The following is a 21,404-nucleotide window of genomic DNA, read 5'->3' on the forward strand; positions in this document are numbered from 1 at the left end:
ATATAAGGGTAAGGATTATTTAAATGCCGGTACAGAATTCATGAAAACAATTCATACGCATGGCAAAGATTGTGGATTCTATAATAGAACCCTGCAGAGCTTTGTATTCATTCTGACCCTATTCGAACCTTCTATCACTTGTTCGCTATTAATTAAATAGAAGTCGTTAGGTTTGATGGCTGTTATTTAAACAAAAAAAAGGTTTACTAATGAGCTTTTTATTTGCACAATCAAATGCCTTCATTCTTTTAAAAACAATTAGCTTTTGGATGGATCTAGTAAAAGCGGACATTTCTGGGGCGCACATGAGTCCGAAATTTGCTGCGCTTTGCGTTTCTAAACGCCAAGCGCAATACATTTCCGGCTTTTAGAGTGTGCATAGCAAATTTGAAAAAAAGACTATGTGGGCGAACTACATCTTTATTGGACTCTGTTGAACTATAATTGAACAAAATAAGCACTTCATCTACTACGTATACGTATAAATGCTAACACTGAACTAAGATCTGTACCAATGCATTTTTATACTGCGTTATCCGTAGTAAAGGAATAGTGCCATAATCGGGGCCTTAGGCGAACAAAACGCAACAATGTCCCATTAGAGACACCTTAAACTTAATCAATAATTAACTAACAGTAAGTTTCATTGCAATATGTTCACTACTTACCACTTGCTGATTCCTACTTAGATTGGCGCCGGTAGCGCACTCATGCTAACTAGCACCGGCGAGGCTACTCGGTCTTAAATATGTGAGACCTTAACAAAGAAAGGACAGTTAGTCGTAGTTGAATAGACTAAAAAAAGGGACGGGCAGACGAAACGGTGGGAAGGCCGGAAAGACAGAAGCCCAAAGGAAGCCGAAAAAGTTATATGCATGCTATTCAAATACCTAGTTTCGCTTATTCAGTGTAACTTCATCTTATTTTAGTAACAGCCGTCAATTACAGTTTAGATCTGGACAATGGCAAAGAACAAAAATGAAAACGACGAATAAGCCTAACTAAATGAAATTACCCTAAACCATCGTCAAATGGCCTAATTATAAGGTAGATTTACGTTTTTTTTCGAATGAACTTGTGGTTACATTATCATGGTGCATTATAATTATAGCCTTTGAAAAAGAGCTATGTACATATACAATTTTAGCAAAAACAATCAATTAATCTTTTGAGGCATAGCATGTTTTTATATCATATAATAATAACATGAATTTGATTCTGCCGTAGTCATTTTGTGTCCTGTACTAGAGAACGGGCAAATGAAGACGCAACTAAGAGACTTTGAATTTTCATATATTAAAATCATTGCTCAATAAAACTGCAGATCTATTGGGCACTTACGTTTTCAGCCAGTGTCTATAGATCGTAAACAGCTTTTAGCACAGCTGTCCACGTGGGGCTTTGATAAATACGACTATATTATGTTCAATAGCACCAAACTTACGTGGTTATAATTATATCTATCATAAGATGCAATATCCAAATATATAAATAATTTCGTGTCTCACATTCAAAGTTACTGTCCTAAAAAACATGAAATACTGAGAACTTCTTTGTGTTTTTTTCATTTTTTTTAGTATTTCTGCGTCATAATTAAAATGTAAAAGAACCTTTCTTAAAACATCAAATTAAAATGAAGTAGATTTTATTCTACCCGAAATCATACGATCTCTGATCTGTGCTGATGGACCAGAGTCTAAATTCTGACAAATTTTGGGCCCACCAAGAATATACACTTATACACGATCTATGCTATTGCCATCAATAAAGTAAGGTAAAATTATCTTCTATAGAATTCAAATTTAATAGGCTTGAAATTTATCGTGCAATTTATCGTATTTTACTACAGAAAATAATTTCTGATAACTCTGGACCTTTGACACTTTCCCTTAGGCCAATAGTTATTTATCTTAATTTTATCGTCTTATTTTAATATATCAAATTTGTAAAGTATGATAAATAATCCTGTACACTTATTTAATTAATGTTTACTTAGCACAATAACACTCCAGCAGGTATAAAAACTCTCTATCTCTACTCTGGATTATTGGGATCCAATATGATGATTAAAAATTGAAAGCTCTTACTCGGATGATTTCCACCCTAATCATTGAAATGAGCCGCAGCAAAGATCCAAATCTAAATTTTGATGGCTCTAACGCGCCGGCCTTACTGCATCTATAAGGTATCGTGTTTTTGAATAAACTTATTGCACTTATTTTTTTATTGTTGATCCATAAATTATAAAGTGTATTTTAAAATGAAAAAATAAATAGAGAAATAGCACTACAAGAAAACAGATATACACACATGTGTTCGATAGGTGTCATAATTTTGGCACGCACAGGGGGATGGAAAAATGGGTCTCAGCAGAAAGCAAGATAAGTTGAAATTTGAAAGAGAAGCTGTTTTAAATTAGAACAAACGTGTTTGTATGTATGTATCATAATTATCACATTATGCGTCATTTACAGATGTTTTTATTACTTTGGTAGTTTTCTAATACAGAGTTCCACAGTCTACTCTGCTACATCCGCGGGTAACTTTCAAACCTCTTAGATTGGTAACCATGGGACGAAGCCCGCAGGCGAAATCGGATAGAGTACCATCGTAGTGTGTTCGCAACTTTCTTTTGATGAGACCGGTTCAGTAATTTTTTTAAAAAGAAGTTACTGTAAACGTACTGTATACATCGGTCACTTCCGCCAGGTACAAACTCAAGCTATCAAATATGCACTAACGAGAGAAGGGCGATGGTCACAGGGTAACTTTAGTAAACGTCATACGGCTTAGTATAAACAGTAATCTACCGTTATATTAGCCATTCATTATCGTGAACTTGCGATTAGTATGTTTTAATACAACAACATAGGCGCTTATATAAATAATAATATAAATTATTATCTTAGCGTTTTTATCGAGCACTATCCAGACCAATGCGCACACTCATATGACAGTTGTTACTGAGATACAAACAGGCGAAGCTAATACCGTACCCGCCAACAACTTTTCCTACTAATATGAATGTCCATCAGTTTTTAACTGCTTGTTGTAGAGTAGGTTGTTGTATAAAACGACGGCTTCGATATTATTTCTAATACGGTAATAGTCGCTAGAATGAATTCGTAACAAAGTTCTTTTAGGTTTCTTTATTTTACTCTGATTCAGGAGTTAAGCTATGAAAAGTTTGCAAAACGACACCCCAATTCACTGTGACATACCTAGGTTAAATGTTTAGGAGATATTGTTTCTGCTTTCATTATATGCTTCACCTGGAATAAGAGTAAAAAAAAGCATTATAAACAGCAAAATCATAAAAACATTTCGGGAGAAGCAAAAATTGTGAGTTATTTAGAGGAAACAGCCTAAACCCATTTATCATCGTTTTACTAGCATCAAGCGGAATTTAGGATCTGAATATTCATATCCTCGTCTTCGAGGTCTTTAAAGTTAGATACAGGTGCTGAAAGAGAGTTATAACTAAATTTACTCAGCCCTACTGAATCATTGGATCAAGTATTTAAATCTTATGTATTACTTAGGTAAGTATTCAAACCTATGTACCTTATGTATTATTTGCATCTCATGTGTGTATAAGTTCTGAATGTACTACAAATTACAACTTTTCCATTTCATACCACATTTTCAGTATGACTCCTCGACAGACCACGAAGCGGCAGAAGAGCTTCAGCTAACGCCACGAGAAAAACGATTTATGAGATTCGCTTCTGTCGAGTACGATGGCCAACTTTATATGACACCGCAAGATTTCCTCGATTCCGTCACAGATCCTGACCCACGTTGTAAGTTCTTTGCATTAAAGAGACTTCCTTTAACTGTGCATCAGGTCTTGCATCTGAATAGACATTACCAAGACAGAAGCAACAAGCGACTTCTGTTTGTTATACTGTTCAGTTGCTAATCGTTACTTCTTTATTTTCTGCCTCGAAAAATCGAGCAGTACAAAGCTGAAGGAATAGGCATAGAAAAAAGTCGATCAGTAATTTAATTATTGCCTTCCCCTCATTTTGTTGGTCTAAATTCTTGTTATAGTCTTATGAGCGATGGCCAAAATAATACACCACTTGATATATTGTACAATAGAAGCACAGCTAGTAGAAAAATTATACGAAAAATGACTAGCGTAGTACCTGCTGTTGCCAAACGGTGAAAGTAGGGAAAAGGATACTGAACGAACGAAAAACGCTCCGTAGTCAACAAAGATACTTCAATTCAACTTCAATTAGTCTTTTTTTGTTATAAAATGTGTCTACCTATTTGATAGGAAGCCATGTTTATACAATGATTTTTTGGAGAAATATTCAGATACCCAATAGTACTCGCTCCGATTCAAATACTTCAAAAAAGAACCGATTTCAGTATCTATCATGTAGCTTTCAGTATGTTATGATCATGTATGTTTTCAGTAAATAGTTCAATGTGTTAGTCAACGTCCGCTGCCTTGTATCTATCGAGAATTCATGACATAAAATTTATATTTCTCAATATATTACAACTATGAGCTGTTCTTACGATATTAATGTATTAGCTTTATAATATAAAGCCTATAATATTATAATATATATATAGCTTTATAATGTAAACGTATAAGTGTACACCTACTTACTCGCTTGAATATACATTCGTAAATATGGAGATCACACTTGATAACATATAGACAGCACTAACGAATTGCAGTTGGGAAAAAATTTTGATTAAAAGATGTGAACAGTGATACTTTAGTTAATTAACCGTGATACATGAAATACAAGGTCAATCATAGAACCTATATTTAGCGGTTATAAATATGCTAACACCTGTAAATAAGTCTATTATATAAAAATAATGGCACTACTAGAGAAAAGCAAAGCAAAAAGTCGGTTTATTGCATATCATTGAGGATATGACACTTTGGGATGCATATTGGCATATGATTAGTGCAAAGTATTTTGAATTACTCTTTGAAAAAAGAAAATGTTACGTTTTTTTGGTATTTGACACGGAAATTTTAAGAACCTCAGCAGTGAGTTTGTATTACCCTATGTGGGGTGATATCTTTTATATCTGAGAAATTGCTAGATATTGTGCCCCTGGCTTTCCTCTCCTCATGCTTAAATATCTAAGGCATACACGATGTTATGTGATAACGCCCGTATTACTTGCAAAATCAGCAGTGTAGTAATCACTTACAACCATTGGGTAAAGAAATAAAGCTGGCTTTTCTTTGTAATTTACTTAAGCTTACAGAGGGCTTAATAAAAACTTACAGTAAAGGTAGTATAAACCGGTATAGAAAAATCTTGTATAGAAAGTACGTTCTGAAATTTTGAAGCTCTCAAGTTTCTGATAACTTGTCAATTCGCTTCAGACTTTGGTAGTTATATATCGCATCGCTTTCAAACACCTTGAGAAAAGAACGGCATTAAACTATACGCAGGCTTCTTTGCTAAATATGACTATGATATCTAAATATTCTAGTTGGGTCGGATCTTCAGGTTATCCTATACCATTTTTTTTCTACAAAATATATACCAGAGAACCTGTTCAAATGATTGAAATCCAAACTGTAATTGTGAGTTTGTTACCCCAACAATATGTGATCACAAAGGAAAGGTAAAGAACAGTGTATAGATCAAAGAGGTACATGTCCATGATGACACTGATAGCACGAAAATAAGAAACCCACTGACTTATTATTATCCGTTCAGTTTCAAAAAACGATGCCCACAAGATTACATCAGAGAGAGCACTTTCTGCCTATTCGTTACATTTGTATGATTGTTTGCTGTTAAAAGCGTTTGGTGGATATAAACATACATTTTAAATAAACGAAACAAAAGGCCAGAGTGCATTATGAATTATAAATTCTCTATGCCCTAGTTACCACTGTTCCTTGCCAGGCTAACAATATGAGATAAATTGCAACGGTTTTCAGTGCAGCATTCCCTTTGGAAAGGGGGAAGCAGCTGAAGCTCGGAACTACAGCAACAAGAATCTTACAACGCCCTGACTCTAGATGAAATACAACGATGATTTGTACCTCTTGTAGAAATTCAGATGAAATCTTTTCATATCTTTTTGGGATGCCGATTGTTGAAAACAGTAAAAACGCATATTAGAATTCCTTATGTCATGCACCTGTCGTGAGAAGAAAGTTACAAGCGCTATAAACTCGCTCTAGACTACGATTTTTCTGCAAATCCTACGCAAATAATGACTCTACTTGCGCAAATCATGTCAGTCAATCCAATGTGTACTTATTTAGTGAGGTTTTACAAATAAGAAAGAGAGACTCACTGTTTATGTATGGTGTTACTTAAAAAGAGTCTACAATAGGTGGATAAAGTCAATACTTTGGAAACAATAACAAACACTTTTCTTCTAATGCCGTGGTTTACAGTTTAAGGTCAGTATAAGGTTCGATTCACAAGATATGTACGGTGGGTTTGTTTGAGAAAACACTTGAGAGAGATTGACTGAAAATAGTCACTGATCTTCCACCCAGTCACCTCCATTTGGTTTTAGTAGCGCTATGATTATAAGGCAAATCTAGAAACCTTAAAACCAGGCATAAAGCTGTACTTCTCACAAAATATTATCTACCTCTCTGGTGCATTAAGGATCATTTACAATATACGGGTGGAAAGTTTTGTTTGGCTTAGAATATAAGTATGGCGATAAACCAATTTCAACCACACCCTAAAAATACGACTTTTGGGGAGTGACCTGGTAATCATACATTGATATTACTCACACTTTGCATAGCAATTGCAACAAAGAATATAACACAAGAAAATAACACATGTTGGCAAGCCCGGCTAGGTTGCCACTGCGTCAGTTAGACGTTAGACTTCAGTTAATCATTTTATTACTGCTTATCTGAGCATATTCTATGTAACGTATTGTAGAAGCTTCTGTTACCAAAACAACCACTAAAGACGGAATTGGAGAAAGTCGAAGAATACCAATGTCCTTAACCGACTTCCAATGAGTGACGCTCACGATAGATTACGAGTCACATATAGCACGCTGTATGTTCCTAACTGGCAATCATAGTTATTTATGATGACTAAATGATGGACAAAAATCCACGTTGTGATAGATCAGCCAGTTGCTTGATAAGACACCAATAGCTGAGCAAATAGTTGCTAACGGTGCCATACTCCAATGTACAAATCCATAAATGTACCAAAAGCTGAGGCACGAGTAGCTAAAGCATTATTGGAACGACTACGAAGCCAGCCACTGCAGCGTTGTACTAGGTTCATGCACGTCTGGCTAGATCTGAGAACATGTCGGTATCACAAATGGGCGACACCATTACGGCCATGGTCTATGAAAAAAAGAAGCACAAGTCGTTAAAACCTGGTGGTTAAAGCATGCTATCAACTAATGCCGAGAAAGATCTGACGAAATTAGGCACAAAGTAAGGTGAGAAATAAAGACACATCCGAAAAAAAGAAAGGTACGAACCCAAGCAGCTGTCAGCTAGTTCCTCACAGGTTTTTCGACAGAAGTGCTTGAAAGATGATTGGAGGCATCACTGAGCTCGTTGGACGGATACCTTTGATCAATTTTACTACATTGTGGTCGGCGAACTGGCTCTAACCAACTTTTTGGAAAACATACGACGCGAAGCATATAGTGGCATGGCAACTGTGTGCTCGGCCGAATTTCAACACAAAATAAAATATTGAACCATTTATACCCTTGCTTTGCACATTCCTTATATATCTGATCTATATGGTGTCACGAGTCCATGGTACATACTAGATCTTTACACACATCGTGTGGTATGCGGGACTTACAACAAGCGTATGGAACATAGTGGGGCGATTTGAGTTTAGACTGCCAAAGATTTTTCGATTCAATACCAATATATGAGTAATCTATTAGTAGCAAAAAGTATGTTCATTGGCCTTTACCACCGAGTACGAACATCTTCTAAGTGCACTATCAGTACTCGGATAAGTCAATGACGAAGCTTGCACCTTTCTCAGAATTGCTTAAAATAATGATCAAAATTGGTTCTAAGAATTTGTGTTGCCCGAAGATATTGCGCTACAGCAGTAATGTCTATAGCAGCAGTTTTATTAATCCAGTTGATTTTTTCGACGCGCGCCTCCGTGTTGGAAAAACCTTGGTGATGCCGAGTCGCAGCACTGCGGCATTGTCTTAGGGTCTTTGCTTAAAATCTTCCAGTTTGAAAAATAGGAAATTAATTTTTAAAATTATTGACAAATAATATTGCTTTGTGAAATGTATGACTGCATTTCGTTTCTTTAACTAATTCTAATTTAATAATAGCGAGGTTTAACTAATGGTAGTATGAAAGTAATAAACGATTGGTGTTTATGGGTAAAACTGTCTTTAATGTAGTGATATTACAAGTTGTTTCGGCCTGTTGATTTATAAGTTAACAATATTACTAGTAAATCGAACTCTTTTGCATCTTTAACGTGCAGTCGACAAATATCGCTTAATTACTTCTTATACAAATGATGTACCAATACATATATTTCTACAATCGTTTAGGAAAGTTACTGCACCGTCGAAGTTCTGTTGTGAAATACTTTTTAGCACGACATGAAGTGGTATCGACGAGCGTTGTTTCTATTACACTTTTCTTAACACGAAGAACAACAAACGACAGAATACTTGTTACTAGTCGCCCTAAGCTACAAAGACAGCTTTGCCCTGTGTGGGAAAAAGGCTTAAAAATAAACATCCGAGTCGACGAGGCCCCGGACATAAAATTGTAGGTATACTTGTAGAAAGTTTAGTTTGCTCCGAGAGCGGGCCTACTCATTGATGCTACAATTTTTTTAGTTTGATGGTAGACAGATTCACGGTACCTCCGGAGTAGGCGGCTAATGACGATTGTTACAAGAGACATATGCTGTGAGTATGAGCAAGGTCTTTGTTGGATACTGGAAGTGAAGTAAGTTATTTACAGTAATTATGAACAAGCTCCAATATATTTCATATAATAATCTGATTCTGTATTTTCTAATTAAATTTCTTACATCCCATCTATTATGAGAGATTAAATTTTTTAGCTTAATTTTTTTTATTAAAGTAATACTAATTTTATATGAAAATGCTTCTCAAATGACGAAGGAGGCCCGCAGCATAGTTGACCTCTTGTTAAAGGTACAACAAAACAAGAGATTACCTAACGGTAGCAAGAGCTGCAGCAAGCAACACATCTATGAGCTTATGACTGTGTTCAATCTGCGTGCATAAATTGCGATTTCTATACAGCAATAATGAAATAGCGTAAAAAGCACTTTTCCGCACAACGTTTATTATGTCGAATTTTGTGGGGGTTCGGTAAGTCTCGGGTTGCTGTGGCTGGGTTTAACAATGTGTGCCGGCATTTCTTGCATCAATTTCTTCAAAAAACATTCATTAATATCGTCTCGGATAGACCCTTTTTCTCGCATGTCACCTTTTCTTGCATTAGTAGACCCCAGTAGGCTCCTGCCGCTAACTTTTTGCCTATTCCTGTGTGCTCTTGTACCCGTTTGTGTTTACCGGTCGGTAGGCGACAATGTGCCGTACGTCGACATCTTTTCGAAGGCTTTTTTGTCGATTGCCTGGCATCTAATTGGAAATTAAAAAAAGTTGCTATGTGAAATATATTTCTGTTTTGGTCTACTATTAAAGGTTACAAGAAAAAGGGGTTTTAGCTTACCTTTTCGCTGGCAAATTACTGGCAATAGCCTCACGTAAAGCCTGAAACACCAGAGGAACTCGAAGTACATTCTGAAAGTAGCAAGAAAACGTCCGAGGACACGTCAGGCTCACTTCGAAGTTACGGTATCAGTATGTACACATTTATGCTTACTACTCGCCCAAAGAGGTATTCGAGTGCTGGGGGTCCTCATATAATTCGACAGAAACTGAGACACCCGAGAAAAGCGCTAGATATCGTTAAGGAAACTCATAATATGCATTTCTGGATCGCTGTAGCAGTATCTCTGTATCCTATCACTAGCTATCTACCTGCAAACAAGAAATTTTATTAACCAATTAGGGAGCCCAGTGCTCCATTTTCTGCCGACATCCATGTTCCTTGCTTCCGAAAAACCCATTATCCGAACTAGGTTTTTATTAACATGCTTAGTGGTTTTCACAAAGTTAATCGAGTATGGGATACTTTGTTACTGTTGCTAAACCGTGAAAAACTATGTAGTTAAGCGCAAACGGAGGATAGATTGATCCTACTAGACTTCGTATATTCTACTTATTTCTGGATGGTCAGCATTTCATATATTATAATATGCAGCCATAGCTAATATATGAAAAGACCCGTGAAAATACGAAAATCGATGTATCGATGTACTGGTATTCGGTGGTTTCTGAAGATAAAATATACGTAGAATTAAACTGTGTCGTTTTTTGCATTAAAATACACTTAGACCATTTTTGTTAAAGCCTAAGTTAATACTCGAGATGTGTTTTTCAAAAAATAATTTATTGCATAGATCCGTAACGCTTTGGTAAGTAATAGTCGCTAAATAAAACATTTATCTATGAGTGCACCTCGCACGAAAGTACCAAAAAAGGCAGCTTTTAAAAAGCCAGCATAGTGTATAAAAAATATTCAGGGCCTCATGATACAGTTGGACGCTATAGAACCAGAATTTCGCATCTCGTTGCTCGCTTTTTGTCTATTTATAAAAGCTAAACTAAACGTTTCGAGTTCCGAGAGGTATTTAATTAGACGGCTGGCTTTCACTACGAGACGAAGTGTGTCTTTGTCTGGATTCGAACTAGACAACTACGTGTCCTTAAAATTAGTAGTGAAATACGTGGGATCACCTAAGAAAGCTGCTGGCACCAAACTAATATTTATAAACAGCTAAAGTAGCATCTTTTAGTAAACCGCGTTTGTAAAAACAAGTGGAAAGCAATTAGCCTAGCTTTCTCCGCTAAAAACTTAAAAAAAAACAATTTAAAAGTGGGGAGTAAACCTTTAATAATAAGGATAGTCGTAAGGTATTCCCATAGTACGTTCTCGTACCAAGCAATATCAACTCGGACAACTGCATAAATTTCGCGGCAGGTCTCAAGCTTACTTTTTTAACATGATAATGCTCCAATGTTAGGATGATCCATAAATGTTTAGAGAAGCATTTCTTAGCAAAAAATTACATCCTCTATCAATGTAACAGCCACGTATAACCGTTCACCCTTCTTGTACTGAGCTATCAGCGGTATTTTTTGAATCTGTAGTCTTGCAGGAATTATGTATTCTTATTAATATGTCTCATCCAAAGAGGTAATGCATGTATAAACTAAATATAAACAGAACAAAATTTTGGAGTCTTTGTCCTTCGTATGTGCATTAATGGGTAAAAAGTCTATTCACCATTGGGGTAAAGTATTTTCGGTTAAATTCGGAGAAGAAATAACGGAAAATATATCGAATATTCGTAGAAGAGTTTCGTGAGCAAATTGATCAAGGAAAGGGAAATCGCAGAGGCCCAAATCATCGGGAGCATCAAGTACTTTTAATTTCACGTTAATATTTAACCATGAAAAACCTCACGTAAAGCGAAAAGTACAGTAGGTGTACATCCTGGTACACAACTTTAAATGTAAATCATGTATCTGTACAATAGTGATTGTCGATACAATTCAGATGTCCGCCATAATACAAGATTGTTAGTATCGGTATTGGTATAGTATGGTGCCCTGGAAAGTATATGCCCCTAAAAGACTAGAGAATGAACGCTCTAGCTAATACCAGTTTTGCACACGTCTTCAACAAAGTGCCACCGTCTTACCGAGAACCAATTATTAAATGATGCATTGTTTTTAAGCTTACAAGCTTAAGCAAATGCCTATTTAATATATAGCGACCACAATAAGGCCTTTGCAACATTTTTTAAGATTTAGCACAAACGTGTTATACGACTTCCCATATAGCATCATTGCGAATGCCGCGTTCCGTGACATGATATTTTGCCTTTACTACTGCCTTTACAACAGCAATATCTAAACAGCTTCCTCTTGTCTCGATTAGTATCTCGGTCTCATGGATTACTTCGTAGTGTGCTACTACGGTACTGCAACCTCTGTACCCCTTCACTCATCAGGCTAATCACGTCTTTTTCTTCCTGTTCCTTACTACTGCTTATATATACATACGGTTAAAGTAATGGTAATCATAATGGTGAAATTCTATCACAAATGAAGTAGAAATCGTGGTGTCAGCATGATGTGCATAATGTAGCTAACTGTTATGTTTGCACAGTGGACAATGCGGTCAACAGGACGAGCTACTCTTTTTGCACTTATACAAAGCCGTCGACATACACCTTATTTGTTCTAAAAACCCATACTATTCTATTTGATTTATTGCGATTTACTTACACTCGTTAAACGGGTAACTCTGATCCCTCGTGGACTATTTTTATGCTTTGTACGTTAATCGTGGTGCATCTCAGCGTATTAACGTTTAATTAAACATTATAAGATGAAAAGATAAATGGTAGCTCTGTCTTCTTATCTTGTCGTAAATTATTATTAATAGTTATAAATTAATATTATTATTCTTACTACGAATTAGTACGTTACTGGGTGATTAAGTCTTTTTTTTGGTGAAAAATGTTAAAAAAATTAACCGTTTCTTTACTCATATGTTAAATAATTATATTATAATAATATATGTTAAATCGATACATTCTGAACAAATTATAAAATCTTCAAAGATATTGAGTGTGTCTATACCTGCAGAAATTTCGAAAAATATCTAAATATTTTAAGGGACTTTATGGGATATTTATGTCCAGCGAATAAATAATGACAAAAAAGTGAGTTTTTTGAAAAAAATATAATTGAATACATACATTCTTCACACCAACCATATTCATAATTTTAAAATAAAGCAGTAAAAAAGATATTAGGTCTTGTAAATTGATGCTGACATTCTGCAATGTAAGAGCTTTCTTCGCGGGTTTTGAATCGCTCCGTTATGCCGTAGGCACCCTCGTGGATGGCCCTCGTAGTAAAATCTATTCGAATCCGGAGTCATTCAATATACAGGGAGTCGGGGCTAAGAGCCAGCAGCAGGTTAGTAACTCTTTTTCGCTGTTTTACATCTGAATAAGAAGTACGCTTTCCATTGAATGGTGAGTACAGGATTCTACAAACGTCCGCATAGACTATTTTTTTTATGTACATCTAAAACCTTCCTAGGTAGAAACATGCGCGCATGGTTTAATTCAGGATAATCGACGTTATTACAGAACCAACCGGCAGCAATGCTACCAATTCGGCCGAAAAGTTTTTGAACTAACAGTTGTCCTGAGGCTTACGTGAATCGGTTGACGTTATAAATACCAGAGCAGCTGGATTTTCCTTGTAAACACGTTGTTACTAAGCCTTATGCGTTGCCATAGGAACAAACTAACTGTGGCCCAATTGTATACGGTTCTTATATATATACCTGCTCACCTTTTCGATTCTACTCATTTAACGGTACTACTGCATAGTAGAGTTGATCCTACCCAGATGTGTGAAGCATCCAATATTCAATATCATTAATATTCTTTATTCAAAATTCTTTTTTTATGATTCTGATGTAACTTGCCTTGGCTGCGGGCGATATTCATTTACGTGGAAACGAATAACGTATTACGTCTATATTTCGCTAAATGTCCTTTCGTAGTTATATTAGGGAATTTTGAGGTTTTTAGATTAAGATTGTTTTTCTTATTTTCAAGTCGGCCTTTTCCGACTTGACGTTGTACTTTTAGATTTTTGGCGTGGCCATTTTCGGAGTTGTTTGGCTGCTGCCAAATCACCGTTGCTATAGTTGAAGGCCAAAGAAAGGTCTTACCCCAAAATAAATATGTATTCAGTATGCTAGGTTTCCGACCGCAAAGTCGAATCCCGCTAGCTGAGTTCCGGCGGGACAAATACCCCTACTGAGCTGTAGGGTTTTGCACTGATACTGATAAGTGGAGAAAAAAAAATGTAAATTAAGGTAGATTGTAACCTGGTTGAGTAGTATGGGCCAACGCACACATTGCCCTTTGGGTGCTATTGAAATCCGTCGAAATGCCATTAGAATGGCAGGGATGCAAGACTAAACTATATACCTTTACCCTAATAAAATAACTTTAATAATTTAAGTAAATATTTCAAATTTTATGCGTTTTATTGCCGCCAACTGGTAGTGTGTTGAACATGAATATGAAGTGGATCGCGTTTAAACGAATTAATTTCCAAAGTGCATTTTAACAATAAAGCATCGTGAGAATTGGAAAACTAAATAGATTTAGAATGCTGACAAGGTTAATACGCTTTATATGCTCAAAGATTAAGGTCTGTAGAACCGTAACCAGATTGAATGGCTTTTATCTTAATATTACTTGCGATACTACAAGGTTATCTTGTAACAGTGCATAGCAGGTGATGAAGTAATAGTAATAGAGATGCTGCTTTATTTTCATAGCTCCCCGAATCTGAAAATTTAGTGTAGGAAACCCCTTGGAACAGGTTTTTATTGAAAGTATTTTCAAAGACATATTTCACTTTTAACAAGTTAAAAGTTAAACTCTGCTCTTCTCTAGTAGTTAACAGTGGCACAGTCCACAATATGACATAAACAAATAGGCTAATGTCCATGTTCTGGGACCATTTATTTTTTAGGCAATGCGGTTAATTTAACAAGCAAAGAGGCCTTTGCTTTATAAAGCCGTGTTTGCTCTGGAAAGAGTTTCATATATAGATGTATACAAGGTGATAGAACTGTAGGGACATCTACTTTATCTACCCTCACGTAATTTTTAAGAAACCTTTTCAAGATCTCCAATTTTTAGCACAACTAGTTCAGTCGTCGCTTATGGCTACCTGACTGCTTCTGTCTAGGCCTGTCTCTATCATCGTATGTCCTAGTAACCAGGTCGTGCATTCGTCCTGTACGTACGATTTAAATTCTAGGAGCGAGATTTGCGGTTTTATTAGTAAAATACAGAAGCAAAGGAAGCCAATTTCCAAAAGAGGATAATTGCCATAAAAGGGAATGTGTCATACTGCACCATGTTTTGAAGGAAATCTATTTTTTTAGTTTTTGAATTGTATTGGTTGTATTTAGTTGCGTCAAAGCGATTTGATGAAAAAGGAACACGCTTTATAAATTATAGTTATAGTCTAAAGTGGTGAATTTGCATAATAGTTAAAAATGTTGAACTGAAGTTCAGAGATTGTGTACTTATTTTAGGACGCCGTTTACTTTAATATACTATTACAGCATGCTTAAAACCGTTTTTGATTATCAAATATAATATAATTAAATTTGGTTCTAGGGTACAACAGTCTAATAAACGAACGTTAGGATTCCTGTTCATATTCTAAAAGATGTACTCGTATTACTATTCATTGAGCCAAGAGGTTTAGGAAAGCGTAATTTAATTCTATTTCTACCGCAGTGTCTGCAGCGGCAATGATCTATAGGGCCACTGGGAGCCTTTATTGAACGCAGTGGACCAGCTTTGAACGTCTGCTATGAACTGTGCGAGAGGACGCAGCCTAAAGTAAGTCTTATGTGCAAAATATATATGGGCAGGAGAGAAATTAAGGTAAGAAAAATGACAGGGAACCTATTGGGTACTTCGAAGTGAGGGGGCCTAGATGCACGGCCGTACTACTACTGGGAGCTCTACCAATATCTCAGCCTAGACACCAGTGAGTAACCCATGGCATGTTGGAGATTGAGACAACGAAGCTATTCATCGACTTAGTTTGTTAGGAGTTGAACAGCAAAGCGTGGGTGTTTCTGAGTTTGAATAAAGTTATTTTATTTCATCCAATAAAAGCCTGTCTAATTTATTCTGAGGAATTTATAAAATAGTAGTCTATATATATTATAATTTTTTATTCATTTCGCCGAGAGATAACAAAGTTGATAGGTACTATTAGATCTCCTAGAGGTACCTGCATGCAGACCCTTTCGTGGCCCTGGCAGGTGGCCATTTCTACTATACTACCAGACAAAGATATTTTCACGAAAAGATTATCAGATAACGAGTTTAATTTTTTTTTGATACCTTTACTGCTACTATCCTAAATTTACAGTAGATGCATTGGGTACTTTTTTTAGACTTGATCAAATAAATACTAACTTTTTATTTATTAGTTCTTTATTTTATTAGTTCCATCTACTTGGCATTTTCTGTAAAATTTAAAATATTTTCTATTTATTTATTTATTATTTATTACATATTTAGCTATAATCTACGCCCCAAACACAATAACATAATGATTTTTAGTAGATCTATTGAAGACCACGGAATGAATTTTTTCGTTTCGTGGTCTTCAATAGATCGTTCTTTCTTCTTTCGTTCGACACGTTTAATATTTCAAACAACTTTGAAATTCATTGAGAATTTTTTTTATAGTCTAGCAGAAGTCGACCAAGCATAACCTTATATTAAGAGTTGCTTATCCTAAATTGCTTCTGACGTTTTTCTACATATTAATACCAGTGGAGAAAGCAATCGTGATAACTAGGTATAATTTTGATATATCATTGCTTTCCATTGATTTACTTATAGTGTTATGTAAGTATTACTGTTCTTTTATTAATGCCAGTGTGCGTAAGGCTCAAATGTACTTTTAGCGCTATGACCTGAGGGACATCAGGTACGTGGTCCTTGTTCAGTTCGATCGGGACCTGAAAATGAATCGCTTTTATACTTCAGTCCATTACTATAAGCCCATGCTTTATACACTTTGGTTGGACTTTTTAATAAGACTTAAGTCATCTAAGTTACATGGGTTTGCATGTACATGAGGTAATTTTGGTTATTCACATTGTGCAATTGAATAAGACTATGAGAAGGTTCAGATATGCTTGATGTTTTGAAAAGTCTCTGGCCTAAAATAGTGCAGCTTGCTGTCTGTTTTCTACTGCACTCAAAAAGCATAAGCACTGTTTAGAAAGCTCTCGAATCAAGGTTGATTATTCTTGTTTTACAGCATGCTAATAATATAGAACATGACAATCTAGGTTATATTTGCACTTGAAATACTCCTCTTAGATCGGAAAGTTCTTGTCAGCTTGTGGAGTCTTCATAGTGGACCTTTTTAATATTAGAAAAATAAAAGTCAAAAATAAAAAAATAATATTAAAGGACATATTGTCCGTAGAATATATAAAAAAAAATGTTAGTTATTACCAATTATATATTAAATAATAAAAGTTTTTGGTACTTAAAGCATTTCTTAAATCACTGACTAAGATGCAACAGTGACGACGTTAGCTTTGAACAGAAGCTAGAGCAGAAACGGCTTAAACGCCTGAAAAGCACGTACCAAGTAAAAGGTCTGTATTAATTTTTATCAGTGTTTCCAGAAATGGGCCTGATTTTGATGTGAGTTGTGTCTTCTTAAATACTCTAGCAAAAAGCTATGTATAGGTATGTTCGCATAGCAAAAAACAAAAGCACTTGCGTGTCTAAAAGGTGAACAGAGCCAATTGATCTCACCCTTTGATTAGGGTCATAATGCTTATATGCAGTTTGCTACCACTAACTCTCTTTTGCGTAGTAATGTTTTGTCTGAGGGCTTTGCTTAAAGCAGAAAGTATAATTGAGGCCCATCTTAGCCGAGGGGTAAAGTTGGTTGGATAGGGCAAAGCATTGTTGAATTTGGCCAGAAAAGGATGGTTTGGCTCCTCAAATACTATGAGGAAACGTTGATACACCGTGGACGTATGAGTTTTGAAAAAAGATGATAGAGTCAGTCAGTCGAAGCTAATGTTAAGTAGCGCCAAATTTATGCTGCAAAATCCAGTAGAAGTTCCGTAAAGACCTTAAGAGCCTGCTTAAGGACAATTGATTATGCTTATTAGGTTGTGCTTCAGCGTACTTAGTCACAGATTCTATACTAATTTTGTACCGTATAGCTAGTCGAGGCCTGAGGATTTTAGGCCTGAATTTTAGGAAGGAACATCTTAGAATCTCCAAACAAATTTTCGCACTCCAGGACGTGGATATGGGTCGTCGGCATAATAGGCGACAAGTTCATTAATACTTTATTTCATGTTGTCATTAACTACAAAGCCAGGTTGAGTTTGGCTGTACGGTCACCTCTATCAGCTAAACAAATCTTACCGGTGTAAAAAAAGACAACTGAATTAGCATAGATTTAGTAGTTTCTTTTATGTATCTACCAATTGTCAATACTCGTAAAATACTTTCACGTATTTATCTACTTCGTGGTGCGTGCAAAAAAGTTTGAGCATTAAGAAATAATAAATGTGCACCTTTTTTGTATAAGGGAAAAATGTAAAAAAGCGACACAGTAGAGCGGAAATTGCCACAGCTATCCTAGACGTCCTGTTTCGACTATGCCCAAAAGATTTTATTCTCGTTAACGTTTTTCCTGCAAATACCTGGTGGATACAACCTGGCTCTGACGCGTTCTCAATAACATCCTTTCGAAGTTACCCATGATAACAATAGCATAATTTCATGATTTTTTCCAGAAGCGGTTATTTCGTAGTAAAATTTTTAATTAAATAGTGTTTATTACTCAGTGCTCTCTTCATCATGTTGGGTTTAATTTATTATTACGTTTTAAGTAAAAAGATACAAAGAAAAGTTAATGTAACTTATTTTAAATGTTTGGATTAAATCTAAAGAAGTTTTTGCTATAACAAAGTGTAGCCGTGCTCCATTGGAATGCCATTATCTTTGTTCTTATTGTCAAAGTCTGAGTTTATGCTCCTTATATGACCATATGAACATATTGCCTGAAAAACATCATTAAAGAAAATCAGACTAATACAATTGAAAATAGTGTTTGTAGATTTTCATTGCGATTCATATGGCTTACCGAAATGCGTAAGCTAGTTCTTTAAAAAAAATTTTCCTAATACTTTTGTAACACAAAATAAATAGGAAATTATTTGGTTCAAATAGGATTTGTGGTTAATTCACTGACACATCCATTCAGATCATGAGATAAAGATCTACCTCATAAAGGTGAGGAATATTAACCTTACTAAGCGTATAGAAATAGCTCAAAAGGTATTTCAAACATTTGTATGACCAGCTTTAATTTAGTAACAGAGGAGAGACTGATTTATTACCACATTCTCTTTGTACGTATTTACAAATAAGAGAAGTTCTAAGCAGACTATAACGACGAATGGTGATATGATTCTGATCTGATAAAATTGGCTCTCGTTCTCCATTTTTGTAAGAGAAAAGGGTTTTTTTAAATATTCCAGGAAACAAAGAAGATAAGAAAGTTTTTTCTCGAGCCCTACCCCATTCTCCAGCTCTTTTCATCACCACAGCCACGAATGCCACTTTACTTATAGTCTAAAAAAAGTGAGCCCTAAATTATTTAGACACCCCTTTTGTTTGTCATTGACATTACTGCAGAATGTCAACCACTTGTATGCTTCCACTTCTGCGAGCTTCTTTTCCGTCTCATCCCACTTTTTCGGTTCTTCCTGTAAGCTTCCCTACTATCCTTAAAAATCTATCGTCACTCACAAGTTTATACAGTGACAGCTAGGTTCTAATTTGTGATAGCTAATGAACCTAATCAGTTCACAATAATCAACAAACTTAAATTTCAGTTTGTGAAGGAGCTGTCTGCAGCTTACCTTGTTTGCATGACACATGCGTTTTTTTTGACATACGACTTTTGTTTTTTCCGACCCAAAAGAAGTTGTCTGAACCGTATCAACCTTCCTGGTCTAAATTGATGGGGAAAGTTTCTCGTTACCCTAAACCTTTTGAACTTGGCTCTTTGGTTAGATTCGGAACATTTAGAGCGGACTGAATTATATTGTTGCAAGAAAATATTAGGCATGCTATTTCACTGGTTGTTGTTTACGTTACTTGATACTATAAATTTTAAACGTTGCTCAGTTATATGATTTTAATATATTAGTACTCTAAATAAATTTGGAACGAATAGTTTTTAATTTATATAACGTATACTTTTACTAACGGAAGTGGACAAAGGATTCACTGCGTCGTTATTCTTGCATGTTATTTAAGCATTGTAGATAAGAATCGCTGAAGAAATTTCGTAAGGGATTAAAATTGCGTATACCTTAGGTGTACAGTCAACATATGGAACATTCTTATATACCATATATTTACTGCAGATTCGTGCGAAGTACGCGGCGATATATTTTATATACGTGTCTGGATACTCGCCGGTGATAATGATGACATATTTGTTCACTGCAACATCTATATCTTATTAAACCTCTTTATCTGTAAGTGTATATGTACCTGTTTACCTGTTTCTCTAACAAAAGCTGAAAAAAAATTTTTTCTCACTGCTTTTCATGGGCTAATGGAGTCTCATATTAAGGTCTCCCGCGCCTTTGATTTGCTGACTAATTAAGTATTGTTTACACCGTGGTAGTTCCTTGTTGATTTTGAGGAAGTAATATCTAATTTAGTATGTACCAAAGAATGTTGGAGATCACTACTTTCTCGAGTCACAAGATACGGGAAATATAAGAACGGATTACATGCAATGTGAGAATTGCGACCCTTACAAGAAGGAAACGAGACTACTCGAAGCTTTCAATAAAAAAATGAAATTACCACAGTAAGTAACGGGATTAGTACAGCTGGGTAATTCTATTAGATTTTTGAGTTGTGTTGGATATAACTAATCACTAGAAATATATGAGATATAAGTATACCAGAATAAAAAAATAATTAAGACAAGGGACACGTCGATTGCATCGCAAAATAGAATCACTTCAATAAGGCAGTTGTAGTGGGAGCCTGTAAATGTAAAAACGACAGGCAAAGCAACTACGGGGCTGGGTTCTTCTGTGACTTCACGCCATCTATTAATGATGCAATACTACTGTAAAGGAAATCGTGATTAAATTGTCTACTCCTGTAGTAGCTTTTGCTAATTTGTGCATCGAAAAAAAAAATTGCCCAGTGTGCCAAAGAAATATGAAGTGGTTCTTTTTCATATATGTTCATAAAAAATTGCAAAAGAAGTGGCCACCGATAGTTATCTCATCCTCTGTAAACAAGATCGTGGTGCCTTCGTAGCACGATGTTAAAGCATTTACCAACTATACTTCGGGACACAAGCTGAGGTGGTTTAGGCTTCAAAACTGGGCGCAAACAGACACACTTAGATTTGTGCCGCAAAGGAAGTAATGCCTAGAGGCCTAGAGGCAACATCTAATTCAAGACAATTTAGACACTATCGTAGAAAAGGTTTATTCGAACCGACATTCTCTAGCATCACTTATTTTATTCAGACTTATTCCGTAAGCCCTAGCGGAGCAAATATGAAAAATTTGATCAGGGATTACAGCTGCAATCTCATTAAGTCGTTTACAACTAGTCGGAATCAACGCGTTTATATTTGAGGCTGTTTTTATT

The 21,404-nt window shown here is 35.7% G+C and overlaps 1 protein-coding gene across 19 annotated transcripts in view; it reads left to right on the forward strand.

Annotated features, from left to right (window-relative positions):
- Positions 1-3,649: 3,649 nt before the first annotated feature.
- Positions 3,650-21,404, forward strand: part of LOC111264487 (calcium uptake protein 3, mitochondrial) — a gene marked incomplete at its 5' end in the record, with an annotated part of 145,383 nt that continues 127,628 nt past the window's right edge. For all 19 annotated transcript variants that reach the window (XR_002682896.1, XM_022840437.2, XM_086970100.1 and 16 more), the window contains 1 exon segment: positions 3,650-3,803. Coding sequence is in view for 18 of the 19 variants with exons in the window: in XM_022840437.2 (XP_022696172.1) it covers positions 3,650-3,803 (154 nt within the window).

The sequence above is a fragment of the Varroa jacobsoni genome, unplaced genomic scaffold (genome assembly GCF_002532875.2).
Source record: "Varroa jacobsoni isolate VJ856 unplaced genomic scaffold, vjacob_1.0 scaffold_866, whole genome shotgun sequence".
Lineage (NCBI taxonomy): Eukaryota > Metazoa > Arthropoda > Arachnida > Mesostigmata > Varroidae > Varroa > Varroa jacobsoni.